Consider the following 19139-nt stretch of genomic DNA (forward strand, 5'->3'; position numbering starts at 1 on the left):
AAAATAAAAAAATAGCACAGCACGCAGACAAGGAATACACCAATAAATAAAAAATAAAAAAATAAATAAAATAAAATAAAATAAAATAAAAAATAGTAAGAATAATTTTGTTTATTATAAAATACTTGACTATGACATATGTTGCTAAACAAAGTTTCAGAGCTGAAAACTGTTTAAGATTTAATTTCTTCTTTTAAATGTTTTTATGGGAAAGTGTTTTATATTTATGCTGAAATATAGGAGAAATTTAAGATGTTATATTGCCCTTTCATCTTTAAATACTTTTCTGTAAATACACATTTCTGACACTTTAAACAGACTGGGAAAAGACAGAGAAATATTAAATATTTGATGTGAAAAATTGAACTTTTAGGATAAAAAGTAAGCTCCCTAAGCTAATCAAATTATTAAAAATAATAATAAAGTAAGACACATTAGACAGAAACAAAATAAAACTCTCTAAACCATCTTTATCATTCCTTCTAACACAACAACACACAAACAACAACTAATAAAAAATAAAAAATATGATATTTATCTGGAGAGCAGCCTGGTTTTTAGTTAGTTTCTATTATAGCAAAAAACACAATGCAGCTTGTAAACCGAGAATTAGAAATTAGAAACAGAGGAAATTTACTGAGGGTTTTCTGAGGAATTCTGAGGGTTTTTTCCATTAATTTGTGACTTGGATTTAAAACTTTAATATCAGAGTTTTTTTTTCTCATGAATTTATGACTTTATAATCTCAGGGAATATTCAAGTTTTTCCTCATAAATTTCTTGGGGGTTTTCTCATAGATTTACCACTTTGATCTCAGAATTTCGGTTTTTTCCCCTCATGAATTAATGACTTTCTGATCTCAGGGGTTTAGTATATTCAACTTTTTCTCATAAATGACCACTTTAATCTCAGAATTTCCTCATAATTCCATGACTAAAATTTTAGAGATTCAACTTTATTTCTCAAAAAAATCTGTTTTTTTCTCTCAATTTAATCTCAGAATTCTCTTTTTTTTCTCAGGAATTAATGACATCTGGAAATATTAAAAAGTTAATTAGAGCGCTATTCTAGTTTTTTTCCTTCTTCCTCTTCTTTTGGTGTTGAATATATACTACAATAATTATGTCTGACATGAAATAGAAAGGATACTGAAGCACAAAAACCTCAGATATTTACTGTAGAAATGTGCCGTTGTGTTTGTGGTTTTATCCAATCCACTTTATTTATATATCACAATTTTAGCAAACACAAGGTTTCCAAAGTGCTGCACAACAATAAATAGATAACACAATACAAAGAGATGAAGTAAACAATAGAAGAGTAAAATACAATAAGATAAAATAAATAAAATGTAAAATGTACTGCCCGCACAAATAAAATATGGATACATACAAATAAAAATAATACAAATAATAAAAAAAACAATAAATAAATAAATAAATAAAATAAAATTAAATAAAATTAAATAAAATTAAAAAAATTAAAAAATAAAAAGAATAAAAATAAAAAAAGAATAAAAAAAATAAAAATAGAATAAAATAAATTAAATGTAAAATGTAGAATAAAATAAATTAAATGTAAAATGTACTGCCCGCACGAATAAAATATGGATATATACAAATAAAAAAAATAAATAAATATATAAAATAAATGAATAAATGAATAAATAAATAAATAAATAAATAAATAAATAAATAAATAAATAAATAAATAAATGCATGCATAAATAAATAAATAAATACAAATGTTCCTGCAGAAACAAAACCTTTGGCTGGTGGTTGATCTTTAAGTGAGAAACAAACCCCCATAATTCAGTGCAGTTGGTGTCAAAGTTTATTAATATAAACAGTAGATGGTAAAGCCCCTAAATTCACCACCAGCCTCTTTTAACTGCTCCACCTGTTGAGCCGACTGAATCACCATGACGACTGCTGGTGGTTTCTGATTGGCAGCTGGAGGAGACAAAACTCTGGGGGGTTTCCAACCACGAGGAGGAACATTAAATATGGGACCAGCAGATAAAGACCACCAGGCAGCAGGTGGTTTAACTGACAGTTATGACTACAGAACAAAAAGGTCAAGAATACATAAACAGGAGGTCCTGACAATACTATGTCATGATATCAAAAAATAATATTTCCTGCCTTTCTGTTTTAGCTTCAGGATGAAGTATTTAATTTAAACTGATGTAGAGGTGATTTTATTTTTAAGTACTGTACAATAAAGTACAGTTTTGAGGTACTTTTACTTTACTTTAGTAAAATATAGAGACAAAGAGTCTCTAGAGGGTCTGAATAGTCTAAATATAGAGACAAAGAGTCTCTAGAGGGTCTGAATAGTCTAAATATAGAGACAAAGAGTCTCTAGAGGGTCTGACTAGTCTAAATATAGAGACAAAGAGTCTCTAGAGGGTCTGATAGTCTAAATATAGAGACAAAGAGTCTCTAGAGGGTCTGAATAGTCTAAATATAGAGACAAAGAGTCTCTAGAGGGTCTGAATAGTCTAAATATAGAGACAAAGAGTCTCTAGAGGGTCTGAATAGCCTAAATATAGAGACAAAGAGTCTCTAGAGGTTCTGAATAGTCTAAATATAGAGACAAAGAGTCTCTAGAGGGTCTGAATAGTCTAAATATAGAGACAAAGAGTCTCTAGAGGGTCTGAATAGTCTAAATATAGAGACAAAGAGTCTCTAGAGGGTCTAAATAGTCTAAATATAGAGACAAAGAGTCTCTAGAGGGTCTGAATAGTCTAAATATAGAGACAAAGAGTCTCTACAGGGTCTGAATAGTCTAAATATAGAGACAAGGAGTCTCTAGAGGGTCTGAATAGTCTAAATATAGAGACAAAGAGTCTCTAGAGGGTCTGAATAGTCTAAATATAGAGACAAAGAGTTTCTAGAGGGTCTGAATAGTCTAAATATAGAGACAAAGAGTCTCTAGAGGGTCTGAATAGTCTAAATATAGAGACAAAGAGTCTCTAGAGGGTCTGAATAGTCTAAATATAGAGACAAATAGTCTCTAGAGGGTCTGAATAGTCTAAATATAGAGAAAAAAGTCACTAAGTTGGGAACACTGCTTGCAGCGTCGGTCTGTTGTCACATTGGAACTACTAAAGAACCTGTATGGGAACAGAGGCCAAGGGGAACTAACTAGTGGGCGGAGCCAACACACTCTTTCCAAAAAGTACTCAAAATGTACAGTTCAGATATGAGAAAGGCGAATATTTCCAGGCAACAGAGAAGTTTTTTTTTTGACTTACCGTCTCACCAGGACCTCCGACTCCTCCTCGGGGTCCCTCCATACCGACGTCACCCTGAACGAAGAGACGCACAACTTAATAACTCAAACTTTATTATCTGCCATGGGAGAAATTTATCTGCAGCCAGATGAAAGGGAAGAACAATAAAAACAACTAGAACATTTCCTCTGGGGAAATTGTGAAAGGGCCACGGGGGCAACTGCCGGTGTGTGTACACTATGATGAGATTCTTCAGAGATTTCAAACTATGCCCTTTAACCTCAAAATGTGTGTGTGTGTGTGTGTGTGTGTGTGTGTACCTTCAGACCCAGTTCTCCAGTCTCACCAGGGTCTCCTATCAGTCCTGGTTCTCCCTGTTGACGACAAAACATTCACTTAGTTCGTTTTGAGTTTAAAAAAATAAATAATAATAACTAACATTTTTCATTTATTATCTCTCATTGTGAGTCCTGATTAATTTTTAATCTAAAATGTAGAATTTATGAAGCTCAGCATTAAAGTCTAAGCGTTTTTTAAATGATTGTACATTTCCTGAACAGCAACGTGTCTCCTTCGTGTCCTGTTTAAAACTTTACAAACTCTGTTTTAGTGTCACAGCGGGACACAATAACTCACCATGGCTCCAGAGAAACCAGACGCTCCGTCGTCTCCTTCGGCTCCGACGTCGCCCTGCAGGACGAGAAAAACTTTTTTTTGTTTTAACAAGTTTAACATTTAGAGACACACAACAAGGTTTTTATAGTGTGTTTTTTATTAAAGCAGTTAAATCCCTCAATGTTTAAAACACATTAGGTTTAATCATTTTGGTCCTGACTTTTTATTTCATTCATAAGCACATTATATATATATATTTTATACAATATTTTTCATTATTATACATATTTTTTAACACATCCTGAACTCATCTTCACATTATTCAAAATATTCACTTAAAATCTGAATAAAAAGACAAAATATTTCAGCAGAAAACTTAAAACTTTGCACATGAATGTTTATTCCACAAGTCATTTTTATTTTTAAATCAAAGAATGTTTCTGTTTATTTAAAAATTGCGTTCTGGTTTTTAATTTATTGTCCTATTCTTAGACAGTACTGTGGCCTCTTACTGGGTATAATAAGTGTATTTTTTAATCTTCTCCTCCCCTGTTTTTACTTTTACTTTCGTTTCCTTATTTGACTTTAACTTCTTTTCAAAGTGATGCTACAGTTTAGTTGCATTTTCACTTTCACTTGCTTTTTTTTTAATTCCTCCAATTTTACTTTTACTTTCAGTTTGTGCTGACTACAAACAAAGTTGTATGTCTCTCTTAATATAAATAATCAGTATAAAGTATGAGAGTGTGAGCTGAGTTACTGACCACTGGTCCGGTGTCTCCTCCTCTCCCACGAACCCCTTTGGTTCCTTTATAACCCTTAAAATAAACACAAACAAATACAATCACAAATAAAACTCCCAGAGTCCTCTGCAGCAGCAGAAAGCACCTGAAAAAACACAGCTGTCATTTGTCATCATTAATTAAATTAATTAAAATGCTCTTTTATGGTTCAGTTTTTACCTCCCTGCCTTGAGTTCCTGGTTCACCAGTTTTTCCCTGCAGACCTCTGGATCCCTGAGAGGAAACACAACAATTAGGAACAAGATAACAAATGAAGATAACTAATGTATGTTAAATGATGATAAACTATTATCGTGTTGCGGCGAAATGAATGCACTTTTAACTGAATAACATCACATTTCTGTTCCAGGAGAGAGGTGCGTGCAGGAGTTCTTTTAGTTGCTACAATCCTTGTAATGTGTCCAATAAAAGCATTTAAAATCTAGTCCAGATCTCTTTTCTGTTCTCTGTGTTCACGTCCTCCCTGACTACTGCACCACAGAAGAAGAAGGACGGTTTTTAAGGTACAGCTCAAACTTTGCAAACCAGTCGTGATACTTTAATATTTTACTGTATCATTATAGTTATATTGTAATATTATCATACTTACATTATTATACTAATACTTAGCATCATACTAAATAGAACACTTAAACAAATTTGCACTATAATACACTGGGAACTCCTTTTTATATATTTTTTATGTCTATGTACAAAAACACTTTCTGCTGCTCCACTTCTATGAAATATAAATATAATATATATATTTTTTTACAGTTTAATATTTTATATTTACAGTTATATTTAATCACTGTGAGCCAATGCAACAGAATTTTGTTCAATGTGCATATTTTTATGTATAACTGAATGACAATAAAGTCTGTTTAAGTCTAACTTTATACCCTTACATACAGTCATGGAAAAAATTATTAGACCGCCCATGTTTTCTTCAATTTCTTGTTCATTTTAATGCCTGCTACAACTAAAGGTTCATTTGTTGTTTGGACAAATATAATGATAACAACAAAAATAGCTGATAAGAATTTAATTTAAGAGCTGATATCTAGACATTTAACATGGTTTTCTTGATAATAACCAAAATCAGGATGAATAAAACCATGTTAAATGTCTAGATATCAGCTCTTAAATTAAGCTCTTATGAGATATTTTTGTTATCATCATATTTGTCCAAACAAATGTACCTTTAGTTGTACCAGGCATTAAAATGAACAATAAATTCAAGAAAAAATGGTCTGAAATGTATTTTCTGTACAGCATACCTTATATTTAAATATAATCTGTATATTTTATATATTAAATGTCTGTTTTATACCCCTTATACTATACTGTGTGTGTATATATATAATTATATATATAATTATTATGATTCTTTAATATCTTTTTCTTATTTCTTTAATATAATAATAATTATTCGGTGATGTTCACATTACTACATACAACAACAACCTTTTTAACATGCTAAAATATATTTTTCTCTTATGTGCAATATCTGTGAAATGCAAAATACTCTGAGGAAAAAGCAAACAAAGAAAAAAATTCATAATAATAAATGCCAAATAGCAACTACGTAAGTATTTTATGTATATAAGGTGTATATAATGTGTGTATATTGTATATGTATATATCTTATTGTTTTATTCTTAGTTGTGTCTCATCTTCTCTTATTATAAGCTGCTATTATTGTTTCAGAGAGTAAAGAGACTAACATGATTTCTACCTTTGGTCCTGCAAAACCAGCGAATCCAGGCTGTCCAGGTTCACAGTCACACTCTGTGGGCCCCTCCTCCCCGAGCGCTGCGTCTCCTCCTGACTCCTCCTCTGAGGAGTCGCTGTCTGGTCCTGCTGGAGGAAACTCATACGGGACCTGGAACACAGACGGTAGACCAGGGAGAGCGTTACATACACTGTGTGATTGATGCTGCTTTAAGATAAATGATATGTATCTTTAGTCCTTCTAAACAATTAGAGCGCTGAAACAGTTTCTTGTTCTTAGAACAAAAATAACAAATAAAACATATGATATTTTTCTGCAGAGCAGCCTGGTTTTAAAGTTAGTTTCTTATAAATAAATAAATAACGCAGGTTGTAAACCGAAAATTAGAAATTCAGACACACTTTTTTGTCTTGAATTTAAAGCTTTGATCTCAGAATTTCTGACTTTATAATCCCAGAGAATAGTCAAGTTTTTCCTCCTAAACTACTGTTTTTTTTCTCAGAAATTTACCAATTTAATCTCAAAATGTCATTTGTTTTTGTTCTCAGGAATTTATGACTTTATGATCTTAGGGTATATTCAAGTTTTTTCTCATAAATATCAGTTTTTTTCTCATAAATTTACCAATTTAATCCCAGAATTTCTGAGTTTTTTCTCACAAATGTATGACTTTATGATCTCAGGGAATATTCAAGTTTTTTTAAAATAAAATATGATACTTTTCTGGAGAGCAGCATGGTTTTTAGTTAGTTTCTTGTAAAAAACAACAAAAAAAAAAAACAATGCTGCATTTTTTTCTCATGAATTTTTGATTTTATAATCTCAGTGAATATTTCAATTTATCCTCATAAATTTACCAATTTAATCCCATAATTTCTGGGGGGTTTTTTCACACAAATTTATGACTTTATGATCTCAGGGAATATTCAAGTTTTTTCTCATAAATGTCTGTTTGTTTCTGATAAATTTACCAATTTAATCTCATAATTTGATGTGTATCTTTAGTCCTTCTAAACAACAATTAGAACGTTTAAAAAGTTCTTTATTGAGCTCTATATGAAAAATGATGTCTTAGAACAAAAATAACAACTAAAAAATATGATTTTTATCTGGAGAGCAGACTACTTTTTAGTTAGTTTCTTATAAAGCAAAAAAAAATGCAGCTTGTAAACTGAGAATTATAAATTCAGACACACAGAGGAAATGCTCCCCATTTGGTAATAGGGGTTTGGTAATGGTTATTTCCTCTCAAACAATAATACATCTAAATTATACCAGTGTTTTCGATTGTGTTAAAAAAATAACATATGCACAAACCTTATTTCCACTAAATAACTGCACTTCTGGCAAGTTTTAAAGACGTAAGCCTTCAAGTGTACAATCAAAATCTGTGGACATTCTTAGAAGATATCCAACATAAAATTTAAAAGATGTTATAATCACAAATTCTACAATTCTACAAACCGGGACTTGCTTTACTTATCATCTCCATAAGAACTATTAACATAAGGTTCAAAATGAATACTTCGGTTTGGAAACAGCAGTCAAAGAATCATATCAGATCCTTGTAAACTCTGATAATGAAGGTAGAACCGGAGATAAACAGCAGCCTCGTTGAGACCCTCTTCAGGTCCTACCTGCATGGTCTCCGTGTCCTCCTTGGCGTAGTGGGACTCGGCGGTGGTGGCGTAGGGGAAGGCGTCCTCGGTGATCATGGTGACCTGGGTGGGTTCAGGGCCGTACGGGTCGTAGTCGCCCTCCTCGGGCCGCTGGTCCTCGTCGTAGCTGTGAGTCGGCTCCGGTGGATACTCTGACGGCACAGAGGAGAGTTTTAGTCCTTGGACTGTTTTGACAAGTATTAGAGGACAAGTTTGAATAAATTAATTAATGGATTTCAGGCGGCAACCTCCCGGCCTGCATTCTTTCAAACCTCCAGCAGGGGGCGCCACCGTCCGGTCCTATCTATCTCAACACAAACTGAGACGACTTCTCACCTCATTTATTATTATAAAACATTCTGGTCTCAGTCTCTAGTTTCAAGTCTTCTTCAAGACAATCTGATGTTACTGTGTAAATAATGGTCCCATTTAGCCCTGTTTTTTGGTAATTTTCTGTCTGTTTTTGGTATTTTTCTGTGGTAGTTTTGTGTCTTTTTAAAATTTGTCTTAAGGTTTGTTTTTTTTAATTTGGGAATTTTTGCGTCTTTTTTTCATAATCTTTGTAAATTTTTTGATAATTACGTCTTTTTTGGTAAATTTATGTCTTTTTCTGGTAGTTTTGTATTAATATTTTGATAATTACGTCTTTTATGTAATTTTGTTTGTTTTTCTGATATTTTTTGGTTAATTTTTGTATCTTTCTTGTAATGTTGTGTCCTTTTTGTGATTTTGTGGCTTTTTTTAATTTTGGCAATTTTTTGATAATTTTGTGTCTTTTTCTGGTAATTTTGTGCTTTTTCTGGTAGTTTTGTGATTTTTTGGTCATTTTGTGTCTTTTTTAGTAATTTTGTGTCTTTTATGGTATTTTTTTTAACTTTTTTCTGGTAGTTTTGTGTCTTTTTTAAATTTATGTCTTATTTAGGTAATTTTGTTGAATATTTCTTAATTTCTTAACATACCAACCGGTGATGTCCATTATTTATATACAGTTTATGACAAATTCATACAGAAATGTATAAAATAATAAATAAGTGTTAGAGTAAAAATGCCATAGAGGTTAAAGTGTGAAGCCCTGAATAATCTGACTCGTACTTGGGCTTGTGTTATTTTCCTTAATAAATCAGACTCATTTAACTACAAAGATAAGTGTGTTCAAAGTCACAACAGCATGTCTCCATTGATTATTAAAAAATCCGGCCGACACACACACAGTCCACGTTCACACAGTGAGCATATGTGACTGAGCCAGAAATCTGTTTGTTTTTTCACCTTATTTTTCATTAATTTCTCATGTATTTTCAAAAATGTCATGTACAGGAGGGGAGAGCAGCGCCCTGCCCCTGAATCCCAAAATAAAGGAGTTTGAGTCGACCCAGTTGTTGTTATTGTTGCTGTTGTTTGTGCACTGGATTTATTTTGCAAGGAGGCTAATTTGCATAGAAAGGGGCCAATTTTGCACCAAATAGTTGCATATTACCTCATTTAAATATGTGCAAATAGACCCCAGAGCACTGAGATGCAGTTAGGGTTACAGTTTACTCGTTGCGGGTCATTGCCCTATTTGCGCATGTTTAAAAAGCCTCGCAATCCTTTTGTGAATTCGCCGCTGAGGGTCAGTGTGCTCACCTGGTTGAGGAGAGGCCAAGTTGTCATAGCGATCGACCATGGAGCCTTCGTAGGTGTGTTCCTCACCTGGTAGAGAAACGCTTGTTAAACAGAGCATGTCACACCTGAATCAATCGGCAGAAATGAGAAATCTTGGAGGCTAAAATTACTTCTAAAGCTGAAAATGTTGCAGGAAAACTTAAAGAAACACAATTGTGTCTTCGTAGGCTTTTTCTTTCATAATTTATAGAATTATTTTATGCCATCTATTATAGTCAACATGGTAAATTTCCTAGATCTAATAACAAGTTAGAATGTAAACATTTGGTTTGGGCAGGAAAATACTTTCAGATCATCCTAAAATCATGATTTTTTTTTGCCTGTGAAACTGTAAAATCAGGTTAAATCTGATGGACATTTGTCATTGTTTTTAACATCTATAAAACCAAACAATAAATTAAAAGTTGTTCTAACATCCCAAACGCTCTCTTTAGTATTTAATATGTTTCCAACAAATGGAGCATGATTTCATACAGCTAGTTTTTCTTGTTTCTAGATTTGTTTCCTTTTGTTGTTCTGTGAAGAGTCACTTTATAAGCTGTTCCTGATGAATAAAAATTACACTTTTAAATGTGTGGCGGCTCTGACCTGAGTGGTATCCAGAATATTCATCCTGGCAGGGAGACGAGGTGAAACACAGCATGAACACAAGCAGCCCAGAGAGGAGAGACACCTGCAGGAGGAAGAAAATACACACACAGCAGCTTTAATTTAATATCATTGAACATCTCACCAGAACAGACCACATGAGTCTAGTCCAATAGTCTCTTTAACTCTTAGTTATCCTTATGGGTTTAAATTGGTCTATAAACATATCAAGGTGGAAATCTTTAGCAAAGTAAGCCTTCGTTCTGTGAGTGAGCATAATTTCACCTCACAGGGTGAAAATGTGAAAGTCTGACAGACGGAATAACATCACGAGGCGCACTGGAAGGTCAGAAACTACAAACAGGGTGGAGAACTACTTCAGAGACTCACTGCAATTCATGAAAATGGAGAAAAAAAACAACAAACTTCTTTATAGTGAATATAAGCAGACCCATGACCCATAAAATGAAAAAAACTTATTAACTTATGGCTTACAAATGTTCATTACTGGTGAAATCAGGAAGATGCACCGAAAAAATGCAAATGAATGTGCATTATTCTGTTTGACACATTTTAAAGAAAACATGGGGAAATAATTCACTAATATGAATAAACAGTAGTGACCAAAATGTGGCTATTGATTTAATTTTTCAATGTGAAAAATTGTAACTGACCTGAAGATGAAAGCAACTTAGTTTTATGTGTGTAAAAGGAGCCTTCACCTGTGCAGGAGCCGCCAAAATTAAAACAAAATGAAACGATTCTTACTTTTTAAGCACAAAAATTGTGGCTTGTTGGTCTAGGGGTATGATTCTCGCTTCGGGTGCGAGAGGTCCCGGGTTCAAATCCCGGACAAGCCCTTAATTTGAGCCACGAAACCCTCAAATATTACATCATAACATTGCTTGCTAATTCAGCAAATGGAGGGAAATGTGCTGCTAGAACCTGAATTAGCTCCTATTGATAAATAAACACATCATTATATGAATTTCCTTGAGCAGCTAAAATGCCACTCATTTTGCTATCCGTCATCAAATAGGCCAAGGTGCTGGTGCTCATGGAAACACTACCACTTTTGTCCACAGGGGTCGCCAGAAAACAAAAAATGAAAGTTTCTCATAGCAGCTTTAACCCTCTAGAGTCCATGAAACCACGGGCACATTAACTTCTTCATGACGTGAAGACATAAAAATGAAGCAACATTGAGTCTCTCCATCAGCTTCTCTCTAAAGTTCTGGCTTGAAACTCCATTCCAATTTTTTTTTTGATGATATTCGGCCAAGTAAAACCAGAGATAATGTCAAATATATTTAGTATAAAAATATAGAACTAGATATTATCCTCATTTTACCTGTTCTATGTTATATATGCAACCTGTATTCATATTTGCAATAATTAAAATTCTGTGTTTTGAAACATAATTTTCAAGATCAGATTTTATATTTCCTTTGTTTCTTTTGGGTTCAAAATTTGGATCAAGTAGCCTAAGTCAAAGTTAAAAAGTAATTATCAAGACATATAGGTGAGGTTGTGCTGAAAAAAACTGATACCAACATGGCATGGTGAACATTTTTTAACAGATTTTTTAACGGACATAATAGCCAAAGACTCCCTCAGGACATCCGCTCTCTAACAACACTGTCAACTTTCAAGTCACATCTCAAAACACACCTGTTCAGACTAGCCTATCCCTAAAATATTCATCATTTTTAAATTACAATTTTTCTCTGTATTGTTTCAGTGTTGTTTATTGTTTATTATTACTGTCATTGTTGTCTTTATTGTTCTAATTTGTAATTGTTTCATTGTTGTTTATTATTACTGCCATTGCTGTTTTATTATTATTGTTTTGTTTTTAATTGTTTATTGTAAGGTGACCTTGAGAGTCCTGAAAGGCGCCTATAAATAAAATGCATTATTATTATTATTAAAGATTTCAGAGGGTTAATTACAGCATCTGAGGGCTGATTCTGTGGGATTTTGTCTATAAAAGTGGCTCGTTGGTCTAGGGGTATGATTCTCGCTTCGGGTGCGAGAGGTCCCGGGTTCAAATCCCGGACGAGCCCTTAATTTGAGACAATTGACAATGACCTTATTCGTTAAATCAGCAGATGGAGGGAGTTGTGTTGCTGAAAACTGATTCTGAACTGGTATCCAATTGATTGAAAACCACATCATTATGAGTTTACTTGAGCAGCTAAAACTTCAATCACACTGGTGCTCATGGAAACTACCACTTTTGTCCACAGGGGTCGCCAAAAAACACAGAATGAAAGTTTCTCATAGCTGCTTTAACTGCAGCATCTGAGAGCTGATTCTGTGGGTTTATAGTCATAAAAGTGGCTCATTGGTCTAGGGCAGGGGTCTCAAACTCAAATTACCTGGAGGCCGCTGGAGGCAGTATCAAAATGACAAAGACACAAAATGACAAAAAAAAAGACACAAAATGACAAAAAAAAAGACACAAAATTACAAAAAAAGACACAAAATGACAGAAAAAAACTAAATTACTTAAAAAAAGAAAGAAAATGACCAAAAGAAAAACACAAAATTACTAAAAAAAAAGACAAAAAATTACTTTAAAAAAAGACAAAAATGGCCCCAAAGACTCAAAATTACTAAAAAAAAGACACAAAATGACTGAAAAACACTAAATTACTTAAAAAAGACACAAAAAGACAAAAAAAGACACACATTGACCAACAAATACACAGAATTACCAAAAAAAGACACAAAATGACCCAAAAAAAAGGGACCTTCAACACACAACACGGTAAAGTGCCATTCATATAAAACTCACATTAAACTTTCATATCAAGGTGGGGGCCACAAAATATCGTCACGAGGGCCACAATTGGCCCGCAGACTGCGAGTTTGAGACCCCTGGTCTGGGGGTATGATTCTCTCTTCAGGTGCGAGAGGTTCCGGGTTCAAATCCCGGACGAGACAAGTTACCTCTAAAATATTACTACAATAAGACATGAAAGCAAACTAAATGGCCAGTCTCTTGTGCAGGTTGAAATGTCTTGTTAAGTTAGAAAATGATTGAATTGAAACTTTTAAAAAAAGGATTCATTGTTTTGTGCGTCTGCTGAGGGTTTGAGCGGCTCAGATGAAGCTGCTGGTGTTCTGGTGAGATTTAAACAGACTGAGAGGTTTCTTTGTCAGGATGAAAACCGCTGAGTTCTTCTCAGTCTCATCCTACATTCCTTATGTTTCACTGTGAGCCTGAACACAAACCGAGGAGAAAAAACAGAAGAAAAACTGCACAAGAAGAGCTGAACAGAGGACTTTGAGACAAAATGTAACATAACCACAGTGTTTATTTTGTGAAAATCTCAGTTTCAGCTTATGACAAATTATATTTTTGCAAAGTCACATGTATTTTTCTGACATTTCTTTTCAACCTCAACTATTTAAACTGAGCACTTAAGTTTTCCCTAAAAGTAGAGAAGTAGAGTCATTACTGTTGACACTCACAGCTGGCTGTATTCTCTAGTTGTTTTTAAATTCCTATTTTTGTTTGTTTGTTTTTAGAAAACTTTAAATGCAGCAACAATCAGAGGCAATTAATGTTTTTGTCAAGCTAGGTAAATATGATCAGTTTGATAACAACAAAAATAGCTGATAAGAGTTTAATTTAAGAGCTGATATCTAGACATTTAACATGTTTTTTGTAGATAATAACCAAAATCAGCTCTTAATTTTTATTTTATATATATATTTTATTATTTTTGTTGTTATCATTATATTTGTCCAAACAAATGTACTTTAAGTTGTACCAGGCATTAAAATGAACAAGAAACTGAAGAAAACAAGGGTGGTCTTATCATTTTTTCCATGACTGTAGACCAGGGATGGGCAACTGGAGGCCCGGGGGCCACATACGGCCCTCACCCTCACTTGAAGTGGCCCTCAGTACAACTACATGCATTTGAGCATGAAATCTTTAAAGTGCAGTGTAAAAATGCACAAAATGACTTCTTGCAATTAATGTTGGTCTGCTGTTCTTGCACTGAAAAAAAAAGAAATCACAGTTTTTTATTTGCTTCAGACCTTTTGTATTCCTATTTATACTGTTCTACATGCATTTGAGCATGAACTATGTTAAGTTACTGCACTGTAAACATATTTAAAATTGCAGTTTCATCATATCTGGTGAAGTGTACGCTCCTATATGTGGCCCTGTGGTAGTGAACATGAAAAATTGTGGCCCCCTGCAGCATTTAAGTTGCCCATCCCTGATCTATAGTCTATAGATGGATATAGTCAGATTGTAAGAGAAATACAGTAAGAATTTCAAGCATTTACAGGCACTTTATACAAAATCAAAGCACTTTTTAAACCTTGAAAATACAACATTTAAACTCAAGCATTTTCAAGGATTTCAAGCACCCGTACCAACCCTGAATACTCTATATTTATTTTGTGGCAGCAGTGTTTCTGGGCTCTGCTGGACGTTACAGTACGATGCAGTAAATTAGCTCCCCTGCAGGTTACTGTGGGCATTAATCCACTATGTGCTGTAAAAGGAGCGTTTGGTGAAGCATGCTGCAGTGAGAAACAAGGTTATTATAGTGAACGAAAACTAACGAAATAACGAAAACTAGAATTTAAAAAACATTTTTCGTTAACTGAAATAAAAATAAAAATGAGAGTTTTTACAAAAACGATAACTAACTGAAACTGTATTTTGTGGTTCCAAAACAAACTAAAACTAACCAAAATTATAGTGAAAATATAGTGAAAAATTATAGTGAAAATGTTAACCTTTTTGGTTGATATGAAATCTATTTCATCTATCTGTTTTTATGACTTAATAAACTTATTGGGGCCCCATAACAAAACAACTACAACTAATAAAAACTAAACTAAAACTAATAAAAACTAAACTAAAACTAATAAAAACTAAACTAAAACTAAGCATTTTCCAAAAAATAAAAACTAATAAAAACTAGTAAACTCACTCTAAAAACTCATTAAAACTAACTGAATTTGAAAACAAAAATTGACAACGAAATTAAAACTAAAACTACTGAAAAATCCCAAACTATTATAAACTTGGTGAGAGCAAACTAATAATCCTGAGCTGCAGGACCCCCGGGGCGGTGAGGGGAGACACAGTCCATCCTCTTTCATATCTAACATGTTCTCAATGATATTTGCAAAATTTGAATTTGTCATGCAACTTTGGTACATTTTTTAAAGGCTGCACTTGTCATTTTAGGGTTTTTTTGTTTAATTTGGGCCTCAAATGAGATTGTTTCGGCAAGATTATACGTATACTTGACCAAACTAAATTTAAAAACGCAGATTTCGATCTTGTCAGATTCATATTGCTTTTCTATATATGTTTGTTTTAATTCACACCAATTACAAACGATACCCAATTGTATATAGATTACCATTTCCTTTAACAGGAGGAGCGAACCTGTTCCAAGTGTTACGTTTTGTTAGTTTTTATTTTTCTGTCTATGTAAATGTAGCTATCTTAAACCATGGAAGTTGAATGGAGATACATGAATGTAAAAGCTGTATGTCAAAGTGTTAAAAAAATGAAAATAAAATACAAATATTGTAGAAAAAAAAAATGTTGAGTCACACGGTCTAACTGTGTTCTGCACATTTCAGGGAAAATCAATCCTTCCTGTAAAAGTTCTGGTGTGATGCATCTTTTATAGGAAAATGCCAAAAAGCTGCCAAGTGATGAAATAAAATGTGTCATAATCACTAACCACAATGGAAAACGCCCTCACAGCAAAATAACAAGACAGAATAACTCCTCCATTGTATAACACATGTTGTGTAAATAAGAATTTGTTCTTAATGACCTGCCTGGTTAAATAAAGGTGAATGAATGAATTAAATGTGAATTTAAAGCTTTTCTGTTGTGTTTTTAAGGAAAGGGTTCGTACTCCAGCCGAAAGTTGTAGTAAAGTACTAATTTGAGAGCAAATATAAAGATATTTAAAGAAGGTTTCGGGCTAAAAACATTGTTGGGTTTGTGCTCAATTCTCTAAAAACGAACCTTGTTCCCAACACAAAACATGTTAATCTAACAAGAGAAAGAAAGAAAACATGCCAACATTTTATTATCACTTAATTATTATCAGTTTATTACTTTCTTATATTACTATATGGCAATAAATTGAACCTTGAACCTTGAACTATGAAATGTTTTCTGCCTCTTCTGCATTGTATATATATATGTTATCTTTGTCATTTCATGTCATTCTAACTGTGCAAATAAACCTAAACCTAAACATTTGAATGTGCAAATGCAGATTTAACACAAAAAAAAAGCTAAACTAAAACCTTGTTGGATCACTTTTAACCTCAAATGTCCATCTACTGTTTTATTAACGGTCCGATTTAAACAGTTAAACCTGAAGTTTCTTTGATCAACAAGATGTCACATTGATATTAATTATAATCGACCCAGTCAGTTAATAGTCCACAGCTGTTATTTTTACACAATTTTCTCTCACGTACCCACAAAAAAACAATTTTAATTTAATCATAAATACATTAACCCTCTGAAATCTAGGCCTTTTATGTCTGTTAAAAATCTTCACCATGCCATGTTGGTTTCAGTTTTTTCAGCGTTACGTCACCTAGATGTCCTGATAATTAATTTTTAACTTTGACTTACTTGATCAAAATTTTTAACCCAAAAGAAACAAAGGAAAACATAAAATCTGATACTGAAAATTATGTTTCACACACATAAATGTACATGTTGCAAAAATGAACACAGGTTGCAAATATAACATATAACAGGTAAAATGAGGATAATATCTAGTTCTATATTTTTATACTTAATATATTTGACATTATCTCCGGTTTTACTTGGCCGAATATCATTTAAAAGAAAATCTGGTATGGAGTTTCAAGCCAGAACTTTAGAGGGAAGCTGATGGAGAGACTCAATGTTGCTTCATTTTTATGTCTTCACGTCATGAAAAAGTTAATGTGCAGGTTGTTTCATGGACTCCAGAGGGTTAAATCAACTGATGAAGAATTAGCCATCAACCCGTCCGTACATATACATTAACATACATATAATAAACTTAATAAACTAATATCTCAGGAGAATTGGAATCGTAAGCTCGCCTAGCTAGAAAAACTCAAAACTAGACTTGAAGTTGACAAAACTCAGAGGTTAGGGCAATGTGCTGTAGAGTTTCGTAAGTTTCGAAAGCTCTGATGCACATTTTAGTTGACTTTTTAATGGAATTTGAATACAAGTAGTGACCCAAATGTGGCAACTGATTTGTTTTTTCAATATGAAAACTGTGACTGATCTGAAGATGAAAGCAACTAAATCAACTATTATTTCACACCCGGTCCCATCAGGGGGGCCAAAACAGACCAAACCTGCAGGGCCCCAGGACAAAGCCAGGGTGTCCCCCTCTTACCTTGTCGCTGGAGGCTCCCATGGTGCTGCAGAGTCCCCTCAGACCGGACCAGATCCTGCACAGGACGCTTTCAGGATTCACACGAGGAGGAAAAAAACGACCTGATTTAGCTTTTCCCTGAGCAGCTTCTTCCTCACAGCATGATCTCCCTGATGCTTCCCTGTCTCCAGTCTGTCCTCTCTGTCTCCTGTCTGTCCTCTTTCTGTCTCCTGTCTGTCTCTCCAGGATCCCTCGGGTTCCCAGGCACTGATGGGACCCTCTCCGTCTTTTTTCCCCCTCTTTTGCTCTTCTCGTCCTCTATCTCTGCATCTCAACAGGGTGAGAAATACCTGAGCCAGAATCCAGCATGAGTTGAGAAGACGGAGAGAAAGAGAGATGCATTTGTGCACAAATTTCATGCAAGCAAAGTCTAAAAGTCAATTGGAAAAGTTACTAGAAAGCTCCGTACTATGTATGGTTTCAATATCTGAATTTCACTGAGAACTGTTCAAAGGTTTATGACATATTCTACTATCACCCAGACATCTCCCAATGCCATAAAACTTTCAAAAAGTTACTTTATCTGCAGATTAAAATGGATCCTACAGATTAGTTTCTACACCAAACACTAACTTTTAGCTTGTCACAAATCTTTGGCAACTTCGAAAGATCGAAAATGTTTTAAAACTGACTGAATAGATTAATCTGTAAATTATAAATTAACTGGCAACATTTTTTTAAGAATCCACTCATGTTTTAATTCATTTTTTAAGCCGAGTTGCCAAACATTTGTTGGTTCCGACTCCTAAAAGTGAGAATTTGCAGCTTTTCCTCATCAACATTTCTGTAAAAAAGAAAAACAACACTCGAGAGAATAACAACCAAACAATCGAGAAATTAATTCATCAAACAGGAAATATTTAGAGTAATGTTGCTAAATTTGATCATATTCAGATGCATGTAACTTAAAAAACTGTAGAGAAGAGTAACGTATAAACTGTTCATATACCGTATATGGAGACCACTATAAACCTTTAACATATATAAAGTTAAATAACCAAGTTTCCTTTTCAAAATGTGATCAAATGTACTTTTTATATGATTTTTTGCACATTTTAAGTACCCGTATCTGATTCTATGATCTGCATTTTTGTATCAAACATTATAAAACGTCCCAGGATTTGTGCCCTCGTGCCTTTGTGTAAACGTGAAGAAACAGCAAACTTTAGCCCAAAACAAGAGTGACCTTTGACCCCGTGTTAAAAGTGTCTCAGCTGTAACACTCCTCTCCAACATTCCTTCTGGCCTGGAGCTGAAAACCACTCCCAGCCAATCAGGAAGAGGTGGGCGGGGCCTGTTCAAGACGCTGTAAAACAGGGGTCTCAAACTCAAATTACCTGGGGGCCGCTGGAGGCAGTATCAAAATGACCAAAAAAAGACACAAAATGACAGAAAGAAACT

General features: G+C 33.7%; 1 protein-coding gene and 2 non-coding genes across 3 annotated transcripts in view; 2 read left to right on the plus strand and 1 right to left on the minus strand.

Annotated features, from left to right (window-relative positions):
• LOC131976154 (collagen alpha-1(I) chain-like) overlaps positions 1-17841 on the minus strand; it is a 27761-nt gene extending 9920 nt beyond the window's left edge. The window contains exons 1-10 of the mRNA XM_059339074.1: positions 17700-17841; positions 10282-10366; positions 9655-9720; positions 8008-8180; positions 6374-6520; positions 4816-4869; positions 4618-4671; positions 3875-3928; positions 3559-3612; positions 3260-3313 (exon numbers count right to left, since the gene is read on the minus strand). Of these exons, the coding sequence (XP_059195057.1) occupies positions 3260-3313; positions 3559-3612; positions 3875-3928; positions 4618-4671; positions 4816-4869; positions 6374-6520; positions 8008-8180; positions 9655-9720; positions 10282-10366; positions 17700-17720 (762 nt within the window). The 5' untranslated portion in view covers positions 17721-17841. The remainder of the gene's footprint in view (positions 1-3259; positions 3314-3558; positions 3613-3874; positions 3929-4617; positions 4672-4815; positions 4870-6373; positions 6521-8007; positions 8181-9654; positions 9721-10281; positions 10367-17699) is intronic.
• On the plus strand, positions 11070-11141 carry trnap-cgg (transfer RNA proline (anticodon CGG)). Its single transcript has one exon. It is a non-coding gene; the product is annotated as a tRNA-Pro (tRNA).
• On the plus strand, positions 12276-12347 carry trnap-cgg (transfer RNA proline (anticodon CGG)). The gene has a single exon. It is a non-coding gene; the product is annotated as a tRNA-Pro (tRNA).
• Positions 17842-19139: the final 1298 nt, after the last annotated feature.

Source organism: Centropristis striata, chromosome 8, assembly GCF_030273125.1.
Source record: "Centropristis striata isolate RG_2023a ecotype Rhode Island chromosome 8, C.striata_1.0, whole genome shotgun sequence".
Classification (NCBI taxonomy): domain Eukaryota; kingdom Metazoa; phylum Chordata; class Actinopteri; order Perciformes; family Serranidae; genus Centropristis; species Centropristis striata.